The sequence below is a fragment of the Ochotona curzoniae genome, unplaced genomic scaffold, assembly GCF_017591425.1.
Source record: "Ochotona curzoniae isolate NIBS_2020 unplaced genomic scaffold, NIBS_Ocur_1.0 scaffold_2587, whole genome shotgun sequence".
Taxonomy (NCBI): domain Eukaryota; kingdom Metazoa; phylum Chordata; class Mammalia; order Lagomorpha; family Ochotonidae; genus Ochotona; species Ochotona curzoniae.
The window spans coordinates 8,495,888-8,522,941 of record NW_024467096.1 but is presented as its reverse complement, the minus strand read 5'-3'; the positions used below and the strand labels follow the sequence as shown (position 1 = coordinate 8,522,941).

Genomic DNA, 27,054 nt, shown 5'->3' with positions numbered 1-27,054 from the left:
ACAGACGAGTTCAAGATTACATTTTCCCAAACGTAGAAAGCTGAGTCAAAACTGGTAAGTTATAGTGGAATGTGGAGAAAACCATAAGGGAGAGACATTAACTCCATGAGTTGTGCTTCTGCTTTGTGGCCTGAATCACATGCTTCTGCATGGTTTCCATCAGGGCAAAACCAGCACGGTAGTTCTTGCTCCTACTGAGAGAGGAAGCATAAGAAAGCTCCTCTCAATTTGCTTCTCTTCCTTTCATGCTTCAAGATTTGCCGGAAGTATTGAGATGTTACTTTGACATTAGGAAACACTTTTTTTCAAGCAAGGACCAATGGGTGCCAAGTACAGAGAAAGTTCTAGAGCACAGCTTTGTGGCTATGAAACATGAGAAGGCCAGGGATGGAGTCCACATGGAACATTCGTCCTTCTTTCCCTCTCGTAACTACAATGAATTAGGTCAGTAGAACTTAGTAAGGTTAAATAGATGGTTTTATTCTTCCCAAAGCTTTAAATGCCAAGGAAACTGTGTATGTCCTTAAGAAAAAGATTATTTATATAATATTTATCATTTTAGCTTCACAAAACTGAAATGGGCGAGGTAGCAATAGTATTGCAAAAATTAGAAGAAAGAGAAGGAAGAAAGAGGGAGAGATGCAAGTAGGATGAAACAGCACGTATCCAACTAGACGTTAAATCACACAAGTACGCATGAGAGTCCCATTCTGCATTTTATTACACAATGAACAAAAGAGGCACTTCAAGAGAAAGAGAAGATAAGAAATATGAAAAATTCACTTGACAGTCTTTTTAAATACCTCAAAAATTAATCATTTATTAATAAGTAGTGCTACTGATTCTTTGACTAAAACAAAATTAATTTCTATCAAATACTGAGAGGAAATATTAAAGAAATTACCTCTTTGATGAGAAGTTTCCAAATTGGTGTTATTTCAACATCAATAGTGTTGGGTCCACATATTAACCTCCTGTAGGAGAAGAACACAGCTCACTTTGTTGCCAATAATGAACAATGAAACTCACTCTCACCCATTCAGAAAAGGCTCTACTCCATGCTTGCTAACTCACTTGTATGATCAACATAGCCCTCTCTTGTTTTGTAATATTTCAATCTTTTTCTGAACAACTGTGTTCCAAGTATTCAAAACAATAAACAAAACCATATTGCTTCTCTTGACCTAAATTTCCTTAAAGGTCTAATAACTTCCTCAAATGGTGATTTGGATATTGTATATCACCTATTCTTTCATTCAAGCAGTTTCAAAACTGACATGTTCCTGACTTTGTCTCTCCTGAATTTTTGATTCATGGAAGAAGGATGGGGAGGTCATTTAGAAAAAAATATACCATACCTATCATCCTACCCCAGTCCAGAAATGATAGAAATCTGCAGAATTTGTTGCAATATGAGGGGAAAGATCCAGGGCTCTCAATACATAGAATTACACGTCTGTCTAAAAGAAGACTCAGAGATGTGTTTTTTTGGTTATGTGGAAGACTGACATTTTGACTTATTTTACCTTTGCGAGAACTCTAATCACGCTCTGTACCTTTCACAGACCCTCAAATCCAAAAGCTTGGTAGAATGTGTTAGAGCAGGGCTCTCCAACTGGCCCATGCATAAAGCTGACTTGGTGACCTTATTGAAAAGGAAGGCTCTGGTCCATTAGGGGAGAGACCTGATCTGAAATTCTGTATTTCCAGCAAGCTCCCCAGAAGGTGCTGATGTTCCGTGACTCTAGGTGTTCCCAGAGCCCTGGAAACAGAGTGAGGAAGAATGCAAAAGTCACAGAAAGAGCCCCAGCAAGTCCATCACTCGGTCCCCCTGCCCTGTTCTACAGCTTGGAAGCCAAGGCCCAGAAGAAGACATTTGTTCAAAGCCACAGATGCACTCGCCATCCCAGTGGCCATCCTAAATCCTCTGCCTCATAACTGACTTGGAGTTCTGCAACAGCAAATCTTCCATGGAGTTCTTATGGGGCTCCCTAGCTGCTGTTGAAGCATGTAGGAGATAATGTATGTGAAAGCATCCAAATAGTGCTAAACAGAGCATCATGACATTTTCTGATGTTAAGCGATCGGCTAGGGTGATAACAGTTCTTTTAAGCTGCATGAGCAACAGTTTCACAATACCTAATTTCTTGTTCTTCTCTTGTTAGACCTGATCCAAACCTTAGGTGTATCTTGGCAGAACTGAGCCAATCTTCCAAAGAACTAGAATAATAATAATAATTAGATGAGCATATTTAGCAGTAACACATTTGAAGTCGTAATTTTCCTTATTAGAGGTACTTGTTAGAAGAACATACCCAATTTTCTGGAACTGTTCTTCCAAGTTGTTCCAAACATATCTTATTTTCTGCACTTTTATGCATCTTACCTACAAAAGAAAAGCACCAAGTTTCTAGTGTGAGGATCACAGAGGACACACAACCACAGATGAGACAAGCATTTGTGGAAGAAACAAAGAGTCTTGATACACTTATTTATTTTATCCTTCTCTATTTTATCTATCCTTTTTGCTTCACCAATGGCATACTTTATTAGAAGTCATGATTCAGTAAAATTTGTCCTGGGCCTACTCTATTGATAAAATACATTAATTAATAACTCATGTTTCTATACTCTATTACTTTTTTAAAAAAATTTAGTTATTTTTATTAGAAAATAAGATACACAGAGAAGAGGAGAGACAGAGAGGAAGATTTTCCCCCCCCCCGTTGTTTCACTCCCCATGTGACTGCAACAGCCATAGATGAGCTAATTTGAAGCCAGGAGCCCAAAGCCTCTTCCGGGTCTCCCACATAGGTGCAGGGTCTCAAGGCTTCGGGCCATCCACAACTGCTTTTCTAAGCCATAGCAGGGAGCTAAATGGGAAGCTGGGCCCCCAAGATTAGAACCGGAACCCATTTGGGATCCTGGAGCATGCAAGGTGAGCATTTTAGCTGCTAGGCTACCATGCTTGGCCTGTCTATTACTTTTAAAATGTGAAGGAAAGAAAATATTTTCCAGGGCCAGCACTATAATTTAATGTGCTAAGCCTTTACCTGCAGTGCTGGCATCCTATATGACTACCTATGTGAGTCCCAGTCATTCCACTTCCCATGCAGCTCCCTGCTAATGTATATGGGAAAGTGATAGCAGAGAGTCCAACTGCTTGAGATCCAGAAACACAAATAGCAGTCTCAGCCAAAGCTCCTGACTACTGCTGTGCCCTGGTTGTTGTGGCCATTTGGACAATGAAGAAACAGCTGAAAGAATCCCACCTCTGCTATTGTGCCTTTCAATTAAATATTTTTTTAAAGATTTATTTTATTTTTATTGGAAAGGCGGATATACAGAGAGGAGAGACAGAGAGGAAGATCTTCTGTCCGATGATTCACTCCCCAAGTGAGCGCAACGGCCGATGCTATGCCGATCCGAAGCCAGGAGCCTCTTCCAGGTCTCCCACGTGGGTGCAGGGTCCCAAAGCTTTGGGCCATCCTCGACTGCTTTCCGGGGCCACAGGCGGGGAGCTGGAAGGGAAGCGGGGCTGCCGGGATTAGAACCGGCGCCGACATGGGATACAGGCGTGCAAGGCGAGGACCTTAACCACTGCGCCATCGCGCCGGGCCCATAGTTTTGAAATTCTATAGAAACATGGAGGATGGAAGACATCCTGAAAGAGATGACAACTGAGCTACAATATTAGAGAAATGGAAGAAGATTGCTCAGGTGAGAAGAGGACAAGTAGAAGAGATAGTCCACGAGTCAGTTGAGAGGTGCGACTCAAGGAGTGGGGCTCTGTAACTGCAGAATGGAGAATAAAACTGGAAGAATAAACTAAGACCAAATATGAGCAGGGTTAAATGCTAGGATAAGGTATCTGTGACTTTAACTTATAGATGACAGGCCTTGGAATAATCTATAGAAGATGCTAAAAAAGATTAAGCTGGTAAGTGAGGGATTGAGGGTGTTAGCAGTGGAAGAGGAAGGGCGAGTGCTGGTGATGATTGCCTTCTTGCTTCTAATGTCTCTAAGCAGCTTTATATGTGAATCTGAGTTGCCATGAACTGCTGCACCAACCAAGCACAAAGAGAAGCAATAGGAGTGTGATACTGCAATACAGAAATGGTTATAGTCTCAGACTTCAAAAACCACTTGTGTTTGCCTGTTCCTTTCCCCTCCAGCAGGTTCTGATTTTATTTGGCTGCAGTGCATCATGGGCATGAATATTTCAGAATTTCCCCCAGGTAGTTTTAATGTGCAGCCAAAGTCAGGAAACAATGTTCAAAGCTTCTTTTTATAGCTACTCTGCTGCTGTATGCTTTAGCTGAGTATCTTTGCACCTCAGTTTCTCCAGGAATAAATGGAGGTAATTGGCCAAAAAATGTTTGAGTTCTACTTCAGCTCCTCTAGCTATCTCCTATACCTAGAAATAATATAGTCAGTGCAGGCATTATATAATAAATTGTAAAACTGGAAAGAGCATATAGCTGGAAAGTTTTAAGTGCTCAATATATTCTTGATTAGGTAAGTGAACGAATGCTTTGCAAAACCATATCAACTAGAAATATGGTTTGAATCCCTGCACTCCAGTAAAAGTTACCTCAAATGAATCTTGATTCCACTCATTAAGCAAATGTGTGTGTGTGCATGTGCGCACACACAAGCTTATTCAATAAGTTAGTTGCAAAGTAAAGTATTAAAAATGTGTCCTATTTCCAATTGATTTTCATTACAAACTTAAAGGGAGCTTTCATTGATAATACTCAATAATTGATAATAAATAGAAAATTAGAGAACAAAGTATTCGAAAGTGTCCAGTGCTGCAAGGGCTCAGCTATCATGATCCTATGAGGAACTCAAGTTTGTTGCCTTAGAATTTAACTTTCCTTTGCAGTACTCCCCAAAGTTTTGCAGAGAGGATTGGGTACTGACAATCACTATTTTTTCAACAGCTTCTCACACATTGTCTTCAGTCTTTCTCATCATTCTATGGTAGGACAGACATTGCTTCCCACTCACTCTGCAGCTGAACTTCATTTTGATGGAGCCACTTGCAAGGCTGGAATTATCACGCTGGTCCATCTAACTCTAAAGTTCAGCCCCTCAAAGGATATAATATTTAGTTTTCAAAAGAGAATTTGAAAATCCCTTAATGTCAGCATTCAATTTGTATACAGTAGGGACTGTCCACTTGATGAACTTCATAAATTTGATGATCTGTTTTAGAAACATTTTTAAAAAAAGAATAAAGGAGAATCCGCAGTAGAATGTGAGGCCCTGAGAAGTAACAGAACTTTAATCAAAAGGCTGTGAAACCACAGACTGAAACATACAGAGCATCCTGAACATGGAACATCCAAAGATGAAGGCAGCCATACCAAGGGATAAAGGGACTACTGGTACATTGTATTGTAGGCCTTAAGATAGAGACTGCATGATGACTTTTACAGCCACCCTTGCACAATGAGAAAGCTAATGTCCTCATAGACCTTCCAAGCATCTTTGAGATTCCCCCACACAAAACTCTGCCTGCAGTTTAACTGCTTAGTTCATCACCTTGGGAGCCTCTGCAAGCAGGTGACAGGTTAAGAAAGAGATTAGTTTATTCACCCATTCCCTAGAACTTTGGACCAGGAAACTGTAACTCAGAAATGGAGCATTTACTGCAGAGTGGATTTCGTCATTCCACCCCTGAATCAGGAAGAGTTCCTCTTCCTAGGCTTCTCGCCCTCCGTTTCTTGTTGGCACATGCTGCCAGAGCACCCTGTTTCAGCTGTGGGTTTCAGGTTGGCATGCCATCCCACAAGGTGGTCCTTATAGTCTCCCCAGACTATATTTGCAAACCAGAGTTAGTTTCTTGGTGGCACTCTCCAAACTTCCTGTAGATGGTCCAATTGATCAGTTTGGTTGCTCGTTATTGACATCATGTCACCAAGGCTGATCCCATAACTTCTCTTTCAATCCAATGAAAGTTTTAGCCCTATTGTCAATTTAAATTGCAGCAATTCACAAATCACCTTAATATATGCCTTTTAATACAAGCCTTCTTTTTTTGGATTCACAATCGCCCTGAGAAGCAGGCAGGGAAGGGATCATTGCTCTAGTTCTGTAAATAAGAAACTCAAGACTCAGAGAGGGACGGTTATCAGCCCAGCTCCCTGAGAAATGAAGATATTGAGCATAGATAGAAACAACTTTCCTTTTCTAGACCTCTTCGCCTTTCTCAAGTTCTGTTTACTTATTCGAGCATCTCTTCATTTGTCTGTACATTTATATATTCAATGCAGTTAAGAATGCATGAATTTCCAGACAGTAAGACTCTGAGGCCATGTGCATAAGGCAGATCTGTGAAGCCCGCTTCTCCACGTGAATTAGGAAATCTGTTAGGTGGAGGGATTTGACCTCTGCTGCTATGCTTATTTGGGCAGCTAAGATCACTAGGTGAAAATAATTGACTGTTTAAAAAATGCTTGACAATTGGCTTTTATTATTTTTAACAATGTAGCAAACAATTTGTCTCATTAAATGTGTCACAGTATCAATGTTAACTAGTCATAATCTGAGTTGTATTAATTTAATATAGTGAAGAAGGATTATCCCAATACCTTTGAATGACAGAATTCAAAATAAGGTCATTTTATAGATATAAGAAAACTCCTTAGAATGTGCCTTGGGTGATAATCGCCTACTGTCAGATTAATCCTTTATGCAGGTTATAATCCAGAACATAATACCATTAAAGGATGATGTTTTGGACCTGGCACTATATGGACCATTGAATTCCTTAATTTACTGAATTTCACCAACTAATCATAGAAATGAGTATTTTACCATTGTATTTTATTGATGAGAAAACTTAGATTCAGCAGAACTAAATAAATCAGGTTTGCACTGTTTAGAAGCATAAAGCTGGGATTTCAAGTGAGTCCTTTCTAGCTCCAAAGTCTATTCGTTACACTGCCAGTCAAGGATTGGCACAATGGAGCTCCCAAAGTTCACCTTGTTCTGGATTGTGTGAATGTGGAATCAACTGCAGGCATAAATGCACCTACCTTTAGGTCTGGCTTTCTGATGGCTCTGTTGATGATGTATTCCTCCTCAGTAATGAGAGGGTGGTCAGGAGTGAGACCAAAGGCACTGCTCAATGCTGACAAGTAGATCCATGTTACCTTTTTCCGAGAGTAAGTCTGGAATTCATCCTGAAGAAACAGATACCAGAAACTCCATAAAGTTAAGACAAGTCATTAGGCTATGATTCAACTTGAAAAATAGTATTTTAATGCAACTCTAAGTTTATGGAGTTGATGAACATTCTTGGCAGAGTTATGTCTTTGAAACATGTTGGATACATAGCATGTATGAATATGAATTGCCAACAGAGCTAGAGAAGCAAGAGGTATATTCTCAGTTAGGAACCCATGCTCCTCCCCTTACCTTACCTTAGGCCGTAGTGCTAGGTCCAGGTGCAAAATTTCACAGAGAAAACAATAAAACAAGCATTTCAAAGGTCTCAGTGTATCTCCAAGGGTGAGGAAATCACTTAAGAACACCATCCTCATCTTTTTAAAAATAATAATAAATTTATTTTAATTTTGGTGATGTTTACATAGTTGAGAGGGATGCATACCTATATGAACCACCAATTAGGGTGGAATGGGTCAAGGAAAGGGGGAAAGTGGGTGAAACAACTGCCTCCAATCTCCTTTTTTCTTCTGAGTAAGTGGAGAGACAAGGGGAGAGGGCTGCTCCAAGCAACCCAATTGCATTCACTACCCAGAAATGTGGGAAGGCCACCCAATGTCATTCCAAAATCCCCAATGTGGAGCATGTTCCAATGACACTGCAAAACTGATGCTGAAAGTTCTGACATGCTGTGATTTCACTGTTCCAAGCCTGAGGGAATCCTTCCAAGATCCATTAGCTGACATAGTCTACCTTAGAGTCTATTCACTCAGATACTTGTCCAGGAGAGCTGTCTAATTTATTCAGCTCTCTATAGTACTAGACGTCCTCTGTAGGCCTCAATGAACTGGTTGTCTTGGCCCCCAGGACCATCTGGGCATGCCATCTGCCACCCAGGCCTCAGCAACTATGGAGAGCCAGTACTGACACATGCACTCCACGATCAGACCACATATTGTGTGATTTTCCACGGTTGGAGTTCTGAGTTCAGTGATCCAGTTCAGGGGATCCCCAAAGAAACCTTGCCAGAAGTGACTCCAACCTGATTCCTTTGTGTGCCAGACAGTGTGGAGTCCAGCTCAGTCCATCACCCATATCAGCTTATATACACACACACACTGGTGGTTGCAGTCACCTGATCAGTTCTGTCCCCAGCCCCATCTCATATGCAAAGCAATGAATACTGCGATCTAGCCTAACCCTATCCACCACATACTTGGCCCTCACATACACTAGCAGAAGCTAAAGCCTAGTCAGAGTGACCCCATTAGTCCCTAATAAGCCCAACCCCAGCCCTGGTTCCTGTGCATGCCAGTATGTACAGCAGACTGATCCAGTCTGTCCCACATCCCATTCAACTCTTGTACACATCAATGGGCATTGGAACCTAGCTCAACCCAACCAACCCCATATCCATCCCACACTCATATCAGTGGGTGCCACCACCTGTCCAGCCAGGTCCACCCTTAGTCCTGGCTCTCAGTGCTCACCAGTGGGAGGGGCAGCTCATTAGAGAATTGCCCAGAGTTTCCCTACTGGGCCAACTCCCATGCCCAGATCTTGTACTTTCCACATGATACTATGGCCTAGTTTGATAGGAGGTTTTGCCCAGTCTCAGTCTTTTCCAGCTTACACTCATTCCAGCTCTTACTGTTGGGTGCTGCAGCCTAGCCATGCCTGGTCCACCCACATACCCAGCTCACATGTGATACAGTGAGTATAGAGACCAAGCCCAATCTGACTTATATGTACCCTGACTCTTGCGAGCACCAGCAGGTGCTGAAGCCTAGCCCAGTTTGGCACATCCAGTCTACATCATGCCGTGGGATGCTGCAGCTATGTCCAGTCCATCTCAACACCCCCATTCCAGCTCTCATGCTCACTAGTAGGAACTGTAGCCCAGCAGGGGCATTCCCTTAGCTCCCTGACCAAGTTTGCTCCCAGCCACAGATCTTGTGCATGCCAGTGGTTGTTGCAACCCAGCCAGGCATAACCCATCACCCAGCTTGACCTTTGCCATCAGATGCTGTAGCTTGCCCTACTCCCATGAATGTTGTTGAGCTCCATAGTCATGTCTATTTCAGCTCATCACCATTTTAGCCATTGAGCAAACCAGCTAGTATGGCAGTCCCACACGGATGAGCCCACGATCCCCCACAGAATCTGCTCCCAGACCTGGTTCTCTCATGAGCTGGTCTGTGTTGTAGCCCAGCCTAACATGATCCATTCCCTGTCCCAACACTCACTATGGATACTGCGGTTGATCCCTATCAGGCAAGCCACCCAGCTATGGTTTTTGTGTGCCCCTACAGGTGGTGGTTGATACCCACAGTCACAGTTCAGGTCTCCCACATGGGCAGGTGTATCGGTTTGGGCCCGAAAAGTCCTCCAGCTTCCCTCCTCTAAACTACCCAGTCTCAGCATCCTCATTTATCTGCAAGTGCAGGATCCAGGTTGGAGGAAGTCCCCCAGAAATCACTCCTAACCTGTCACATTCTCCCTCAGCAATCCTCTCTCCTAACATCTCCATCCCGCTTACACTCAGTAATCCACAGCTCCCCATGCCTGCAGACCCTCAGAAGCATGGAATGAATGGATTAGTGAAGATCACAATGGTCCACGGAAACAGATGTAGTAACAGCAACTATTCTTATCTGGAAGGGCAAGTGCTAAGCATAAAGCTCGCTCACACGTGTGGTCCAGCATTAAGATATAAAGGAAAGTCAGGCCTGGGAAGAATTGTATGCCTGAGGAATGCAGATCAGAGCTAAGGATATTCACCACCACAGCTACATCTGCCATAAAGAGCTGCAGAGCTGACTGCAAAAGGCACAGATTCTCCCTCCAAGAGAAGCCCACCTCCATATCTTTGCTCCTGCTGCTTCCTTACCCTGGAATCCATATTCTCCTCTCAGTTCACCTTCACATGAATATATGGGATGGAGCCTAACCATTCTTCAGGGTCCAGCTCAAAGTTACAGCTGAGGATCCTCTAATCTCTCTGAGTGATCTGTTCTCTAAACCTTCAAGATGATCGTTTCCTTCATCATCCCACCCTTGGCCTTCCCACATTATAATTACTCTTGGACTGGGGCAAGTTTTTGTGCTTACAATATCTGTGAGGATACTCACAGTCCCTATCTGAGTGCCTAAATTTGAGCTTCAACTCTACTCTAAATTCCATCTTCACGATAACATGAAACCATGGAGTCAGCAGGTGACAGACGGTTAGTTGACTGGGTAGCTGACATTCATGTGGGATTCCTGGACTGAGTTCTTGGCCCCCAATTTCAAGATGGTCCAGTCCCACATGATGTGAACGTTCGGGGAGTAAATGAATAGGTGCGAGAGTGTTTTCTCCCTCTTTTTCTTTCTATCCTGCTTCCTCTCCCTCTTTTTCCCTCCCTCTTAAGTGGTTAAAACAAAAAGTGGTGTTTTGTAAAAAGGTAAAGGTTAATCTAATGCAACAGCTTTGTTTTTACTCCAAGTGACTAATGAAAAATGAAACCCATTTCTATACTACTTATTGTATAAAGGTAATTTATATTACTTGCTGTATAATAAGTATTATTACCTTTATGCAATACTACGTATTGTATAAAAGCAATTTTAGAAGTTCATAAAAAGCTTTTGGAATGCGTGCATATTTCTCTACAAAACACAGTTTCTATAGATGTTTGAAAGATCTCTCCTAGCTTGCAGCATCAGTAAGTCAAGGATAAACTTGGGTGTGTTTGCCTCTAAGTTTATACTTCTTGCCATTATTAGCCCTGAGTTCAAGTAACCCATAATTCTGGATGATGTAAAATGGAATCCTGCAAAATGTAATATACAACAGCTAAACAGTTTTGCTAGTGCGCAGTGCTGACCATGAGTTGCCTCTTGGTTAACACATTAAGAGTCTGAAATCATTCAAATTTTTAAGAGTCAAAAAAGCAAATAAAAGCAAAGAAAGTATGTCAATGCGTAGTAACACCCAGGGAGATGATATTACCAACTTCCCTCAGCTTTCAACTTGCCGTTGACCGTTAAAGAAAAAATAGAGGGTTGATCTTAGAACTCTCCAAGCCTGATTTTCTTATTTCAAAAAGTAAGAGTAATACTCATACTGCATTTAATGGTTCCTCAAAAGATGTGAAAAAATAGTGTTTCTGGTGCTAGGTCTGGATCATAGCATAGATACAACAGCTAGGTAGCATATAGTGCCTTGCCTCGTTTTTTGCAGCATGTGGTTCTTGGGAGCTTTCTGAAACTTCCTTTCCCTTTCTGGAGAAGCAGCATCTTCCCTTGGAAATGTCTTCTTCCACTTTAGTCTGCTTCCTAACTCTTTTTCAAGCACTTAACACTTTGGAAAAACAGGTGAACCTACCATTATAAATAATTGGCCTGAACACAAATACATGGAATGGTTTGCCTGGCAAATCTGGGATTGTTCACATCTCAAGCCTCACCAAACAGGCTTTCCCTTCTGTTTAACAAAAGAAATGATGACTTGAGCCCTTGAACTCTGGGAGAGTAGATTTAAAAAAAAAAAATTAGCGGTAGGTTTCGGAAGTTGAATATACGCAGAGGATGTATGTTTCACCTGGACAGAAAAAGACAGACACCTGAGCATTTGTTTTTAATCTCCTGTGGCCTTGCACTTTCTGAACCTGGAAAATGTCAGGCTAACATATCACTGAAGTGGATTATTTCCTTTCATTTTTTTTTCTACAAGCAACCTCGTTCCTTGGAATTTAAAAGCAATGTAATGATCACTTGAAGTCAGGGCTGTGACTCTTCCAGTCTGGGAGCTCACTACACACACCCACACACACACACACACACACACACACACACACACACACATCTGAGCTTACTTCAAAAAGAAGAAAAAGAAACCCATTACACAGTTTCAGGAGACATTAGAAAACCTGCACTTTTCGCTTGGAGATGGATGCACTGCAATGCTAACAGGATGAACTCTAGCCAAGGTCAAGTATTTAGAGGATTAAAATTAATGCTCAGACTCTTTTAAAACATCACAATTTTGACAAATTGTATAAGTAAGGATCTTTTAAAAATTTTTTTCACTCTCTCTCTCAGCCAGACCCATGGATATTCTTGATATCTTGACCTCATATTTCCCATATTGCTTCATTAGGAAAAGTTAACAATGGTTAAAATGTAGGCTTTAGTTATAAGAGACATAGAGAAAATTCTAGCCACTGGAGAAAGTTCACATTAATTATCTTATAAATTTCTGGGGATATATTGACCTAAAACGTGAAGTGGGCAAAGCAATCAAGTTGTACAGCTGAGAATTTTTTGTTCACATGCAAAGGAAATAGTTCTTTTTGATTTGTTTTTGAAGTTGTTTTCTAAGTGTAATGGGAGATATGGATTATCTAGTTCATTGAAATATTGAGAGAGGAAGTGTTAGTAAGAAGTAACCAGTGCTCATTGAATGCCTACATGCAACGCAGTCTCCATCACGGTGTTTTACACACATCTCACCTTGCTCAGTCCTCTCAAACTCTCAAGGAAATAAATGTTCTCAGCAGCCTCATCTAACAAAACATGCATTGGGGACAAAGTGAAGGTCAGAAACTGGCCCATTATAGACTGACTTGTGCACCCCAAAACTCATGCTCTGAAGCACTATCATGAAATACATTTGGAGGTGGAGCTATTAAAGAATCATAAAGATGAGATGAAGTGCTGTAATCCAATAGGAAGGATGTCCACAGAACATGAAGACGTGACAATGGAAGTACAAGTGCTAAAGGAAAGGCCCTCTGGGGGTCCAGGGAGAATGCCATCACCTGCAGGCCAAGAAGAGGCTGCACCAGAACTGACTCTGCTGGCACGTCACTCCTGGGACTTCCAGCTTCTAGAACTGAGCATATCTGTTTTTTGAGAAAGTCTGCACTATTCTGTGTTGAAGTCCTATCAGCAGAATAAACTGTTCAGGGAAGGCAGCTTTAGTCACTTCACAGTGCGGTCACTGGGGAAGCAGTCACTGCGCAGGACATAGTGTTAGCTAGCTCCTATTAAACATTATCTCTCAGCATGGGTTTCACTTCTGCTTGCAGCTTTGATCCTCATGCTTTTTTTTTTTTTTGGCTTTTCTTTGCCTCTATGTGTAAAATATGTCAAGGGGAATCATCTCTACAGGGAAGTAGCAAATGAGACATGTATGGACTTAAAAAGCTTAAAGCTCAGGCCCAGCACAGTAGCCTAGAGGCTAAAGTCCTCTCCTTCAATGCATATGGGTGCAGTTTCGTATCCTGGTGGGCCTGCTTCTCATCCAGCTCCCTGCTGGTGTCCTGGAAAAGCAGTCAAGGATGGCCTCAAGGCCTTGGGACCCTGCATTCACATGGGAGATACAGAAGAGGCTCCTGGCTCCTGGCTTCAGATTGGCGCAGCTCCAGCTGATGCGGCCACTTGGGAAGTGAGTGAATCAACAGAGGGAAGATCTTCCTCTCTGTCTATCCTCCTCTCTGTATATCTGACTTTCCAATAAAATTAAATAAATCTTTTTTAAAAAGCTGAAATCACAATATTAATGGTCATGTGTTATAAAGGATAATGGCTTAAGACAGAGCAATGTCTGAGAGGCTAGGTCAAGGATGTCAGGGATTTCTGGCTGAATATTTAATTTACAAACTAGGTTGAAATGGGAGGTGAACGGGTAGAATCCAGAAAAAGAAACATGTACCTTAAAGAAACTGCACTGTAATAATCTACTTTCTCAACCATGGCAACTCACTTTAGTGTTTACAATAAAGTGCCTGACAGAAACCATGCAGACAGAATACCAATTAAATTCAGTATATTTCATTGAATTAAACACAGATTGAAGATATTGAATATCTTCTGTGCATATGTGGTAAGTTATAGAAAGAATGAAAAGTAAACCACAGTCCTTATGTGCAAAAAGTTTAACATAAGAAAAAGCTAGAGAAAGAAATTCAGCTGACACACTATCTGTGTCCATCAAATTTATGAAGAGAAAGGGGATAAGAGAGGGGAATCCTGCTTCCAACATCACTTAGCTTGCAAAGTCACTTATTCTCTGTGTCTTTTTCTGTAAAATCGCAAAATAGCACCCATTTCCCAGGATTTCTAAGAGAATTAAATGAAATAATAACTGACATGTTTTATTACAAACTACAAAATGTATCGCATTTTAATACAAGGCAACATGCAAAAAAAGAACTACAACAGTCAGGACCAAAAATGGAGCTGAAAAAACACAGGGCAGGTTACCAGGCTTCTCCAGAGCTGGGACAGAGAATGAATCAACACAGAAGCAATGGAGAAGCTGATATGAATGAGGAGGTCCTAATAAGTAGAGATAGAGTGCCTGCTTTGCACATCTGCTCTCTAGAGAGAATGTGTGTGTGTGTGTGTGTGTGTGTGTGTGTGTGTAGGTATGTTGGCTCCTCACTGCCATATCACATCACCCTGTAAACATGTAGTTATCACATACAAGAAGTCTCCTTGGAGATCTTCCTAATCTAAATGCTGGACTCAGAACCCTAACCAAGAAAAGAGAGAAGACAGAACAGGTCAACCAACCATCTCAACTATAATGGACTATGTCAATCAGTGGACTCTTCAAAGACCTCATAGTGCTTGGAATGGCAAGATTGGCAGCGGTTCATAACTTGAACTATCAAAACCACTTGAGCAAGAACCTCAGAGCATACCCTACATCCGGGACCTGGGGAGGGTGGGAAGTTGGGTAGGCCTTCTCCCTTAATACCCCCAAGGAAAAAATATGGAAAAAATATTAGTCTTATTCACTTTCCTGTAGCCCTTGAACCTTTTTACCCTAATTAACTACGTAAAGATTGTCAAAATAAATTAAAAAAAAAAACATATTAGTTATCACCTGTGTCCTTCATACCTGTATTCCTAGTGATTAGAAAAGCATCTGGTAAATACTAAATGAATGAATGAATGAATGAATGGAAAGAAGAGTTTCAGAAGAAACATCATGACATTATGGTTAAGAGTATGAACAAGGCATAATAGATATTACCATATCCAGGTGTGAAGATACAATGCAATATGCATCCCTACTTCTAAATCAAAGATGGACTCCCAATGAAACTGTTGGAAGTATCTAGACAACAAAGTGTTGGATTGTCTGACAACGTCTGTACCAGCAATGTTGAGACACACTTAAATAGCAGACTGATGCAATTATTACTCCTTATGAAGAACTAAACTGTTATAATAATATGGGGAAAATCAGTCAGGGGTGGGAATGGGGGGGCAGAAATCCCAGACCCTATGGAATTGTACCATAAAATTCATCATCATAATAATAAAAAGAGTATGAACAAAACAAAGCATCAGCTTGCATAATGGTGCTGGTTTGGGGAGAGACCACTTGTGGAGGAGGAGGAAGCACGTTCGGGCAGCACAAATGCTGCTGATGGGTGAGAATCCTGGTGCACGGGCAAATGCATTTGCATGGCTGATTTGCAGTTTCTGTTTTTGAAATGCAGGGCTCTAACCTTGGCATCTTTAATTGAAATCAAAAAGAAAATGTCCTTCTCACCTCCAGTAAATACATCAGAATTAAGTGCCTTGAGTCAGGCCTCATAAGCCATCACTGCTCTCCTCTGTATGCCGTGATGCACAACGACAGGGAAGGAAAAAATGTGTTTGTAATTATAATAAAGATGAAAACCATGGAAATCATCAGGAGCATTGAATTCAAACCGCCAATGAATGTAAATCATGCTATTTGCATAGAAATATGGCATCGTTACAGATATTGGTCAGAATTCAGAAGTAGTTGAATAATGAATAAAATGCCACTTTAAATGTGACATAATAAAAATGTAATTGCTCTTACCTTTTGGGAAAAGATGAAAATCTCTAGAGGTACTCATTAAAGGGGAGCCAAAAAGAGCTAAAGGGAACGGAGAGTGCGTGATGGACTGTGTGTATGTGTGTGTAAGAAGGGACTACCGAATCAGCAGTGCCCTCTGTAATCTTACCAGCATGAGATTGATGATAAACCCCAAGCACTGTGTGTGAGCATATATGTGTGTTTTAATAACATAAAGAACAGACAGACACCATTTCAGGTGGGAGTCATGCAGTCCTCACTAATGGGAAGTCATTATGCCATAGCTATTGTGACATAATTCAAATAAATTTTAAGGTGACATTGTCATGCAAAAAACAAAAACTCACTAGTACAAGACTTTCAAACTACTACTTGTGCCCTAAGCTTATTTCCCTCTAAGACTTAGACAGTAAGAATGTTAGAAATACTTGAGTTCTTGCCTAATTACATAAAGGCTCATTTGGAGTCTCATTTATTTGGAGAGTCTCTGGCATAGCAAATCCATTTAGTATAACACACCAGAGTAGGTAATTAAAAATTAAAGTTGAAATCAAGATGAAGAAGACAAGATCGAAGCTGGTTTAGACTGTTCTGATTAGTCAAGGAGGGGCAGTGACAGGCAGGAAGGATTTCACACATTTCCAAAGAGGCAAAGAAAGGGGCCCAAAGAGGGACCCCGCTTCTGGAAGACTCAGTGCTTTTTTTTTTCAGTCATTCCACTACATACCCAATTGCAAACCTGACCACATGCAACTAGAGGTCCCTTGTCAGTATGGCTGAGGGTTAAGATTGCTAGTCAGACGGTACCCTCCCGGATGCTGGGGGTGGGGAAGAGTACACCAGATTTGCTGTGGAAAGAGGGAAGGGTACAGCCTCCAGAGGAATAGGGCTGGGAGAGGTGGATGGGGCTTAGTGCAGCAGGTTCTTTTGTGTAGAAAGTCATTGGAGTTTCTTGGACTATAACACACTCACACGTGCATGTGTGCACACACGCATACAAAGTGATGTTTTATCAAATGTGTGACAGTGTGCAAACGGCTTTTATGCACATAATCTTGCTGCATCCTCACAGCAGCCCATAAAACAGCAAGTATTTTGTTTCTTGTATTTTGTAAGTGAAGAAATTGAGATTCTGGAAAGTTGGGGAATACACCTAAGTTACTAGGACTAGAGGTCAAAACTAAGGAAAGACTCCAGATCCCCAAATGCACTGTCTCTAAGTTACTCTTTTTACGTTTGTTACTCTGAGCTTCCTCTTCTTGTTTCCCTTACCTACCGCCCTCTCCACGTCTCCCATTTTCCTGCTTCCCCTTTCCATTTCCTTGCATAGTTCCTCTTATTCCTGACAATGTTCAGACTCGGCAAGCCAAGGGAGCACAGTTCAGCCATCAGCCATTTTCACGTGGGTGAGTGTTTCACAGCCCTCTGGAAGGCAAAACCCTCTTCATTTCTTGGATTCTGTTCTTGCTGCAGCAAAGGCATAGACACAGAGGAAGAATCATCTAAGAGACAAATCTCAACACCTGCTGGGTAGAGTGAAATTCCGTTCATGCCAAAAGATGTGAATCTCATGGGTCTCTATGTTCCTGTGGAGGAATTGAACTATGAAAGGTTCCAAAACATGGTGGCCTTATATACCTATTGATGTGTGTGAAAGAACACATGCCATCACCCTAGAAAAGCACTCAGGTTGTGAATTGGAGGGCCACTTATATCACCTTTATAAATCTGGATCATTCCTCTCTGAGACTACAGAATTATACAAAACGACTCTGAGTTATAAATCAAATGCACAGGTGTCTGTTCCTCTCCCAAGAACCTAGTAAGTTATAGACTTCTCAAGGAAGAGATCACCATTTTCAGCAGGTTTTCTCCAAGTGTAGTTTCTTACCAGAATTATTGGCATCCCCCAAGAACCAGCTTACAAGCCATACTCTTCATTGTAAATCCAGCAGATTTAGAAAGATGCCCCAGATTTCTTCTGTAGCCTTTCTGATGTCAGCTGAAGTTTGAGGCCCACTTTGCTCAGTATATTCTATGAGACGGGTCCAGAATCAGGTGCCAAAATGGACTTAATTAGGCCCATTGCCTGCATATGAGCCCAGGAAGGTTGCATCACTTCCCCAACTCCTAACCCTCATGCATCAATAAAGACATTTCATGGAGTGATTTCCAGACACTCTTTTCTCGTGCACATATTGGGAGCTTTCATGAAGTAGGATCTGAAGCATTAGCAAAATGCACCTGCAATCCAATATCACCAGAATGATCTGCTCTTACTCCACTACAAACTCTTGCTTTCTTAAAGTTTGAAGTTTACTCTCCAAGGAGCTCTTACTAAATTATACTTCGGTAGTTCCCTCAACTCTGCCTGTGTCATATTTCACAGATCAGCTACACTGAGACATAAAATAGATTGTTCTGAAGACTCCAGGATCAAGAAACGAGGGCCACAGTTGACCTCAATGGAGCAAATCAACATGAAAGAATACCTCATCCAGTTCCTCAATTTTGTTGATTTCAGATTGAAACACATCATGTGTATGTGTGTAAATGTGTGTATATGTATAATTAGAAGGGTTTTTTCTAATCTCCCTCATTATGAATAAAATAGAATATTTATCTGAAGAGATTATCACATGTAAAAGAAGCCAAACTTCCAAGATGTGCTGATTTTTCAAAAATCCTGTTGAACTCGGTTTTTGTAAAATGACTGAGACACCACGTGGACGATGGGCGTTCCATGTCCCAAGGTTCAGGTACCAGCTATTTCCAGTTTCAGATTTGTGTTCATGTACACCTGAGGAGACAGCAGTTGATAACTCAAGTATTCAGGTCCCTGTCATTCACCTGGGGGACTCAGCCTAAGTTCCTGAATCCTTCCTTCGGTTACACAATTTCAGGGATCTGAGGAATGAACCAGTGGAGAGAATCTCTCTCACGCTCTTGCCCTCACTCTCATTCTTGCTCTCTCTCTCATCCTTTCAATAAATAAAATGAACAAAAATAAAAGTTGTCATTCACTGACAGGAACACCAGAGAGAATCCATAACCTAAGGGATAAGGTGAATGCATTGCTCCCCTAGCACAGCTGTAGAATGCAACATACCATATCAATAGCTGTCACTCTATCAAATCAGAAGACACCATCCCCCGCAGAAGGATCCTAATCTCTCCACCTCACCCTTCCCCCGAACACATAGTGCCCTTCCAATTGAGGGGGGTGAGGAAGACAGACCTGGATAATTCAAGATTCACAGAGGAAGGGTGAGCATGAATTTTGTAACCTGGAGAACAATTTTATACTGCTTACTATTTTGAGCCAGAATTTAGTTGTTCTCTAATAGTCATAAGTCTTACAATTTTTTAATGCTCTTTCAAATAAAGCTTCTTAATCAAATTCCATCAAACTATGATATTGAATTCTTGATAGATGCAAAACTGTATAGAAAGTTAAGACGGAGCCTCTACCAACCACCTGCTTTATGCACCTTTATTCCAGGCATTCCACAATTCAATGGGAGAAAAGGCCATAGCTACAAAGTAAGATACACACTTACTGTTGTCCGCAGCAACACAACATCTGCTTCTTGCAAGGAACATGGGACACAATTGGACCATACATGCCAAGCCGGTCTCCAGTAAAACACCAAGGGGAGAATTCCAAATGACAAGATGGATCCAACCAAACAGAGGGCTTGTCGGCATCCATGAGTCCGGTAGCCAAATACTTCCTGGGACATAATCAAAAGGACACAATACTGGTTAAGCATTACGAACAATACATGAGCAGAGTTTAATCTTAGTGATGAAACTGGGTCCAGAGGATGAAGGAGTTGATGAGGGTAAAAAGAGAACTGAATAAGTGATGCACAGAATGGAGAAGATTCTTGAACAATAACTGTAAGGCATGATCCAAGAATGCCAGGTAGTTGCAGTCTAACTGGGAAAAACCATTTGTGTTGTTTGAGTACCCAGGGTAAATTACTACATTACAACTTCAGATACCTCTGACCAGATACCTCTGGTCTTCTAATCATTCCTAGTCCTGCTTTATTGCTGAAATGAGATCATATTAACTTCATTCCTGAAATGATGGTACTGAGCTCAGAAAGGTTAAACAGAATGAACGACTTGTCCAAGGTCACACTGCAAGAAATTCTGCTAAGATCCAAACCCAGGTCATTCAGCCACTAAGCTTAAAAGTTTGATTCAGAGCTATCACAGTCCTGGTCACAAGCCAGGTGACAGAAGGCTAGTTGATGACAATAGCCACATGATCCCTTTTGTTGGAAGCAACAGTATCTTGAGCAGGAGGGACCGGCACCAGGCCTAGTCTTTGGAATCAGGATTTCGTGAAATGTCTTTGGATCACAAAGATATTAACAGCCAACTTGTCTATAGGAGTTTGGTGTGGAACTATTGGTTTGCATGCTCCTTTCCTGTTCAGATGCAAAAAGAATTTTACATCAAAAGGGAAGCCCATGGAGATTGGTCTACCAGAAATCATGCTATTAAGTACCTGCTTTATTCTATGGCAGGGTGTGGGAGGACTGTTATTAGAATCTGGAAGATACTATGAATGTAAATAAGTGCCTTACTTCAAATGAATGAATAATCAAAACAAGTTTTCTTAAAAAAAAAAAAAATGGGCCTGGGACAGAGTGGAAACCATCTTCACAAAGTTTATAGCTTCAATTCCACAACTGTATCCTGCAATGTCACAGCCATGTTACACTGAATAGAAAGGATGAAATAGAAGTGGCGGAGTGACTGACTAAAAGTAGAGTCTCTAACCAGGACATTTTGAGTTTGAAGATCAGCCCAGCCACTCCCGCGTTGTACAAGCGTCACTCAGTTATTTAATATCTTCATTATTCAGTTCGTAATTTATAGAATTGAGTAATGATGATACTCACTTTACAGAGTTGCTCTAAGATCTCAATGAGTCAATCAGTCTAGGTGCTAGATCAGCACTTTGCTATTGCTGCCATGGCTTGAACCCATTTGCCCAACACAAACCTGAAATTCTGTCCCTTGGCTTATCAGCAGTTGGATTCAGGAATTCTCAGTGTGAATGTTCTTCCCTTGTTAGAATGGCCTCTTGGGTAACAAGGGAGCTGAGAACAAAACTTTAAATCACCAACTTCTCTCTCTCATCTGATTAAGACTACATTATCAGTAGGGGTTCTGTGCTCTCAGCTGAAAGCTGATTTCATGTGTAATTATTAGGTTCCTTCCTATCATTAGCAAAACATAAAAATACTATATGGCTTCCTCCAGGATTGCTCAAGGTTAGCAGAACTCTGATAACGTATTCCAATTAACCCAGAAATGCACTCTTTTCAGAGAGGCAAAGTACATCTCTCTGTTTTGGTTAGCAAGAATGAACAAGAGCACGGTTGTAGTGGAGAAGGACTCTGGTTAAGTTTTTCCATGTGTTTTTCTGTTAAAGTTCCATAATAAACAGATACTATTGTTCCTTGATCCTCCAGGAAAACAAAAAAGCAACATGCTTAGAGTATCTCAGAAAGCTCTTGCATAACCCATACTCTTGGTCTGCTCACTTCGATGGTGACAGCACCACTTCCACGTCTTCATATCCACTGCATTGACTGTGATTTGTCTCCAGGACCATAACCGTTCTGAAAAATGCATGCCTCTTCCCCTGTTCCAGTTCTTCCATGAAAAGTTTCAAAATCTCAATCCCATTTGTTCAAAATTTCCATCGTTAGCTCTGCTTTTATCAGCAGCACAGCTAATCATGATGGTTTTGTAGCCACTGGGCAAAAAAGTTTTCAATCATAATTGTACAAGCTGAACCAGTGAATATATTTGTGGTCCTGGTGATCATTTAATGATCAGTCCTCTTCAGTTAGAATAAAATGATGCAGAAGATCTGCTCCTGTGAATTCCATCATTAACATCATCTCTCTACCCAAGTGCAAAAGGCAGCCATTGCAGAGTCAGGGCAAGGGGAGATGTTTGGGAGGACACAGAGGCCATAATCTGTTCACAAACTTCAGTGACTTCATGATTCTCTCACCTATACTTGAACACATTTTTTTCTATTTCTTCTTGGGTCAATGTTAACAGAGTCACTGTTGCTCTTATACAGGCTTTTCAAACTCGTCTTCTTACCTTTCTTACTGTTTCAAATGAGATCTAGTGCAGATGTGTTGTAGTAAGCTACTGAAAATTTATCAGAATGAAAAGAAATTGAAATTGATGCATGTTTTTTCATAACATGAATTTTTTTTCCTGAAATTTTTGAAGATCTCATTGTATTCTCTCATAGGAGAAAAACATTAAAGAATTTTTCCAAGGCACAAATGTCAGTCCAACGCAAAGCTGGTCTTAGTTTCAGAATTTTGTCACCTGTGGAAGATTACATGTGCTGGACATTGCTTTGCCTCATTTTCTCTTTAATTTTAGTTCAATTTAACAAGTGTTCATTGTCTTCCAAATGTTAAGCATGTGCTAAATCCAAAAGCAAATGAGATAGCACTTCTAGCTTCAAGGAACTCACTTATTTAATTAGAAATGGGGGCACACAAAAATATGACACTTTAAAAGTTAGGGCAACTGGGGCTGGCACAGCAGCTCAACAGGCTAATCTTTGACCTACATGCACTCCTGTCCCATATGAGTGCCAGTTAGTGTCCCATCTGCTCCACTTCCAATCCAGCTCCTTGCTTATGGCCTGAGAACGCAGAGGAGAATGATCCAAAGTCTTACAATCTTGCACACACGTGGGACACCCAGAAGAAACTCCTGGTTTTGGGTTGCCTCAGCTCCAGGTGTTGCACCATTTGGGGAGTGAATCAGTGGATGCAAGATCTTTCTCTCTGTGCCTCTTCCTATCTATAAAATCTGCTTTTCAAATTAAAATAAATGTTTTTTTGAAAGAGCAGAATCTTCTTTCAATAAATTAAAGAAGTTAAGGCAATACATGTGTTATATAAAGGTGTGATGCTATTAGGTGTTACCTGAATGACATGCCACTAGTAACAGAACTGGGATATGAGTTGTCAACCAGAGGGGCTCCACAGGGGCTCCAGAGAGACTTTAGTATACAGCACAGTGTCCCTCTAAGAGATGCCGTGCTCTCAGTCTGGTGTAATTGGGTGGCAATAATCTGTAAAACATTGCTACATTTTTTAAAGAAATTATGAAACAATGTGGACTAGAGTCATTCAATTATCACTTATTGAAGAGAGTTTCATTGTACCGACCCAAAATGGATTACATTTCAGAGACTATTGCCAGACATGGGGTTTGAAATTGTACAATGTCTTGCTTTGCTATTGTTATCATCAGGTGGCAATTTATTTCCCGAGTTTATGCAGTATCTTTTCATATTCCCAAATATGCTGAAGGGAACTGCCCCTGCCAGCCTGCCCTCCACCCACTCTTACCTCCCACAAGACAGTGATCAATGAGATAAACACACAAAGAATATTTTTTAAAAATGTCAAAAGAGTACCAGACAAATAATTAAACTCTTGGTAATCCATGCCTGTTATGCAATAGCACACTGTCCCTTTTTTAGCCCTGCCTTACCCACACATTTCTCCCTTCTCCCTCTGTTCCTGGACATCCAGGTCCTTTGCATCCCTCGGGACTTGACCTTTGGCTTTCAGGTGTCCAAGCCATCTCCCCTACAGCCCCTAGGCTGTATGTGCTCTCTGCAGCAATGATTTACACCACAGCCCAGAGAACCTTCTCTGAATCTAGAGACCCTCTCCAAAAAAAACCAGACATCAATACACAAACTTTTATATAGATATTTGGAAAGGGCAGCTTTCCCAGATGCTAAGTAAAGCTATACTCTAGAAGGATCACGAGGCTAAATCAAGATCAGTCATTCAGAACTCTCCAAGATGGGAGAATTGGGTGAGTTCATGTTAGAACAGATGAGGAAGGAGTAGCCTAGGAGAAGTTTAAAAAAAAAAAAAGGTGCTATCCCATGAATCAGGAGAGGACAGGCCAGTGGCAGAGGGATACCTAGAAACCTTTGGACATGGGGAAGAAGCAGAGACAGCACTGCTGTACTGCAGTGAACAGATACCCCAACAGTGATTGGAGCTCCACTGGTGGTCAGGTGGGAAAAGGAGATTGTGGGGAATTTAGAAGGTAAATCCAGCTATAGCATTGTGGACTCTGCTGATTTTTTTAATCAGATTGTGAGCAGAAGCAAGGTGGTGCTGCCCAGGTGCAAAGGTGAGGGAACAGAGTGTGTTTCATGACCCAGACCCTCACCACTTCTACATCAGGCATCATTCTGAGTTCAGTGGCAAAGACTCAGGAGGAGCAGGTATGAGGAGGGGCAACAGCAAGCTGTGCATGCAATAAGCCAGGAGAGAACTCATTTCTGGCTCAACACATTGCAATAGTTCCACTGGGAAAATAATACCAATTTCACATCCTACAGATTCCATCAAAAATAGGTCCAGATTGCCTACAGACCTAACTGCCAATGGGCTCTGGCGAGAAGAGAAAAAAAGAAAAATACTTCTGCAATGCATGCCACTGAGACCCCCATAGTCTAATTTGAAGTCACAGCTTGTATCTTCCTAATCCCAAGTTTTGCTGGAACTAGGAGAGGGAAAAGTCTGAGCAGATAATGGTGTAGCACAGCACAGAATCACAAGGAGTGAAGAGTGGCAACCTAGAAGCCATGGCTGCAGAGGCCGTGGCAGAAGTGGAGCATGGAAGCCCAAAACTGAAACTCACTAGAAGGAGCAGGGCAAGTAAAGGCAAATGGAATATCAAGAACTGAACAGGTTCAATAAAGTTGACCAGTAGACCTGTGTATGACACAGCTTAAAAAATGGTTTCAAGGAAAAGAAATTGCTAATCTGAGTTGCAATGACCAAGGGCAAAAGAGGCACAGACACAATGAATGCAATTACTGATGCCTCCTCTGTAAAGGTATGAAAGAGTATGTCGACCTCAGAGTTAATTGAGAAAGACACACAAAAAAAAAACCTGCCAGATAAAGAACTTCTAAAAACCATTATAAAGCTCCTTAAAAGAATTAGAACCTTGTGCAGGAAATAGCAATATTGAAACAAAATTAAACTGAATTATTAGAAATAAAGAATACAGGTCTGGCATGTTAACCTAGTGGTGAGATAACATTTGGGTGCAAGTTCATGTCCAAGCTGCTCCACTTCCATCCAGTTCCCTGATTGTGGGCCTGGGAAGACAGGAGAGAACAGCTCAAAGCCATGGGACCCTGCACTCAAATGGGAGACCTGGAAGAAGATCCTAGCTCCTGGTTTCAGATCCACTCAGCTCCAGTCATTAGGACTACTTCAGAAGTGAACCAGCACATGGAAGATCTTTCTTTCTCTCCTTCTCTATGTAAATCTGATTTTGCAATAAAAACAAATAAATATTTTTAAAAGCAGAAGTGAAGAACACAACACAGCAAATCAAAAATTCATTGGTGAGCCTCAATAATAGAATAAATGAGGCAAAAGAAAAAAAATCCCAGAACTGACAGATACCTCCTGTAGTAGTGCTGACACAAGAAAGCTGAAAGAGGAATTTCTGACTGAAGCTAAGAAAAGTACCCCAGAATTGAGGCACACCATCAAAAACTGAACATAAGAGTCATGGGAATGTCTAAAGGGTAAGAAAGATAATCTGGGGTGTATTCAATTAAATAACAATTGAGAATTTCCCAAACATAGAGAAAGATATGGGAAACAAAACACAGGAAGAGCACAGGACCCAAAATAAAGTCAACCAAAAGCAGTTCTCACCAAGACACATCATAATCCAGCTCTTCTTGGTTAAACATAAAGAAAAGATATTTAAATACACAATTGAGAAAAGTCAATTAACTTATAAAGGAATCCCAGTCAGACTCACAGCTGACCTCTCAGAGGAAACTCTACAGGCCAGAAGAGAATGAAATAACATATTCCAGATCTTAAAAGAAATAAAATGCTAGCTGAAAATAACATACTACGCAAATTTTCTTTGAAAATGAAAGATTATGCTTCCAAAGCAAACAAAAGTTGAAAGATTCCACCTCTACTATACCTGCCCTACAAGTGTTACTTAAAGATGCCTAGTGACAGAATAACACCAACCAAATAGAAACAACCAAAAATAATAATAATAATAATAATACGAACCAATTCCCAAGTGCAGAGAACTCCTCAATAAATGTGCAAAGGAAATCTAAATCATTGGGTTTATGAGACACCCAATGCTAAAATGACCACCGTAAATCACTACCTGTTGATGTTAACCCTGAATGTAAATGGCTAAAAATCATCAATTAGATGACATAGATTAATGGACCTGATAAAAAAAAATTCCATCTGTTCCCTACAGGAGACACATGTCAGCAACAAAGATATGCAGAAACTGAAAGTGAAGGCTGGAAAATGATATGCCAGGCTAATAGAGGAAAACATGAACTGTTGCAACCTTTTGAACATCAGGTAATACAGACTTCCATGTGAAAAACAATAAAAGAAATGAAGAAGAACAGGACATAATGATCAACGGATCCATTCCGAAAGAAGAAATTACCATAATAAATGTGTACTCATCAAATGCCAGGACATCTAGTCACTTGATACAAATACTAATGGATTTAAAGGGAATAGATTCCAATAAAATAGTAGTGGGGAACCTTTACATCCTACTAATGTCAATACACAGATTGATCAGATAGAAACTCAATGCAAAAACAACAGAACTCACCTAGACAATAGAACAAATAGATTTAATTGATGTCTACAGAACCTTTTGGTCTATATATGCAGAATACACTTTTTTCATCAAGACAGGTAACCTTCTCCAGAATTGATCATATTATAGGCCACAAAACAAGCCTCAGCAAATGTTTAAAAAAAATCAAAATCATGTATTCTAAGACCATTATGGAATAAACTTGGAAGACAAGAAGAAGATATGAAAATACTTGGAGACTGAGAAACATGCTGCTAAATAGCAATGGGTTATAGAAGAAATCAAAAAAATTTTAAAAATTGCTTGAAATG

The 27,054-nt window shown here is 40.9% G+C and overlaps 1 protein-coding gene across 1 annotated transcript in view; it reads right to left on the bottom strand.

The window, feature by feature from the left end:
- ATP13A4 (ATPase 13A4) overlaps positions 1–27,054 on the bottom strand; it is a 79,140-nt gene that overhangs the window by 34,103 nt on the left and 17,983 nt on the right. Inside the window, exons 2-6 of the mRNA XM_041002740.1 lie at positions 19,588–19,761; positions 7,047–7,193; positions 2,316–2,386; positions 2,140–2,220; positions 905–974 (exon numbers count right to left, since the gene is read on the bottom strand). Coding sequence (XP_040858674.1) covers positions 905–974; positions 2,140–2,220; positions 2,316–2,386; positions 7,047–7,193; positions 19,588–19,761 — 543 coding nt within the window. The remainder of the gene's footprint in view (positions 1–904; positions 975–2,139; positions 2,221–2,315; positions 2,387–7,046; positions 7,194–19,587; positions 19,762–27,054) is intronic.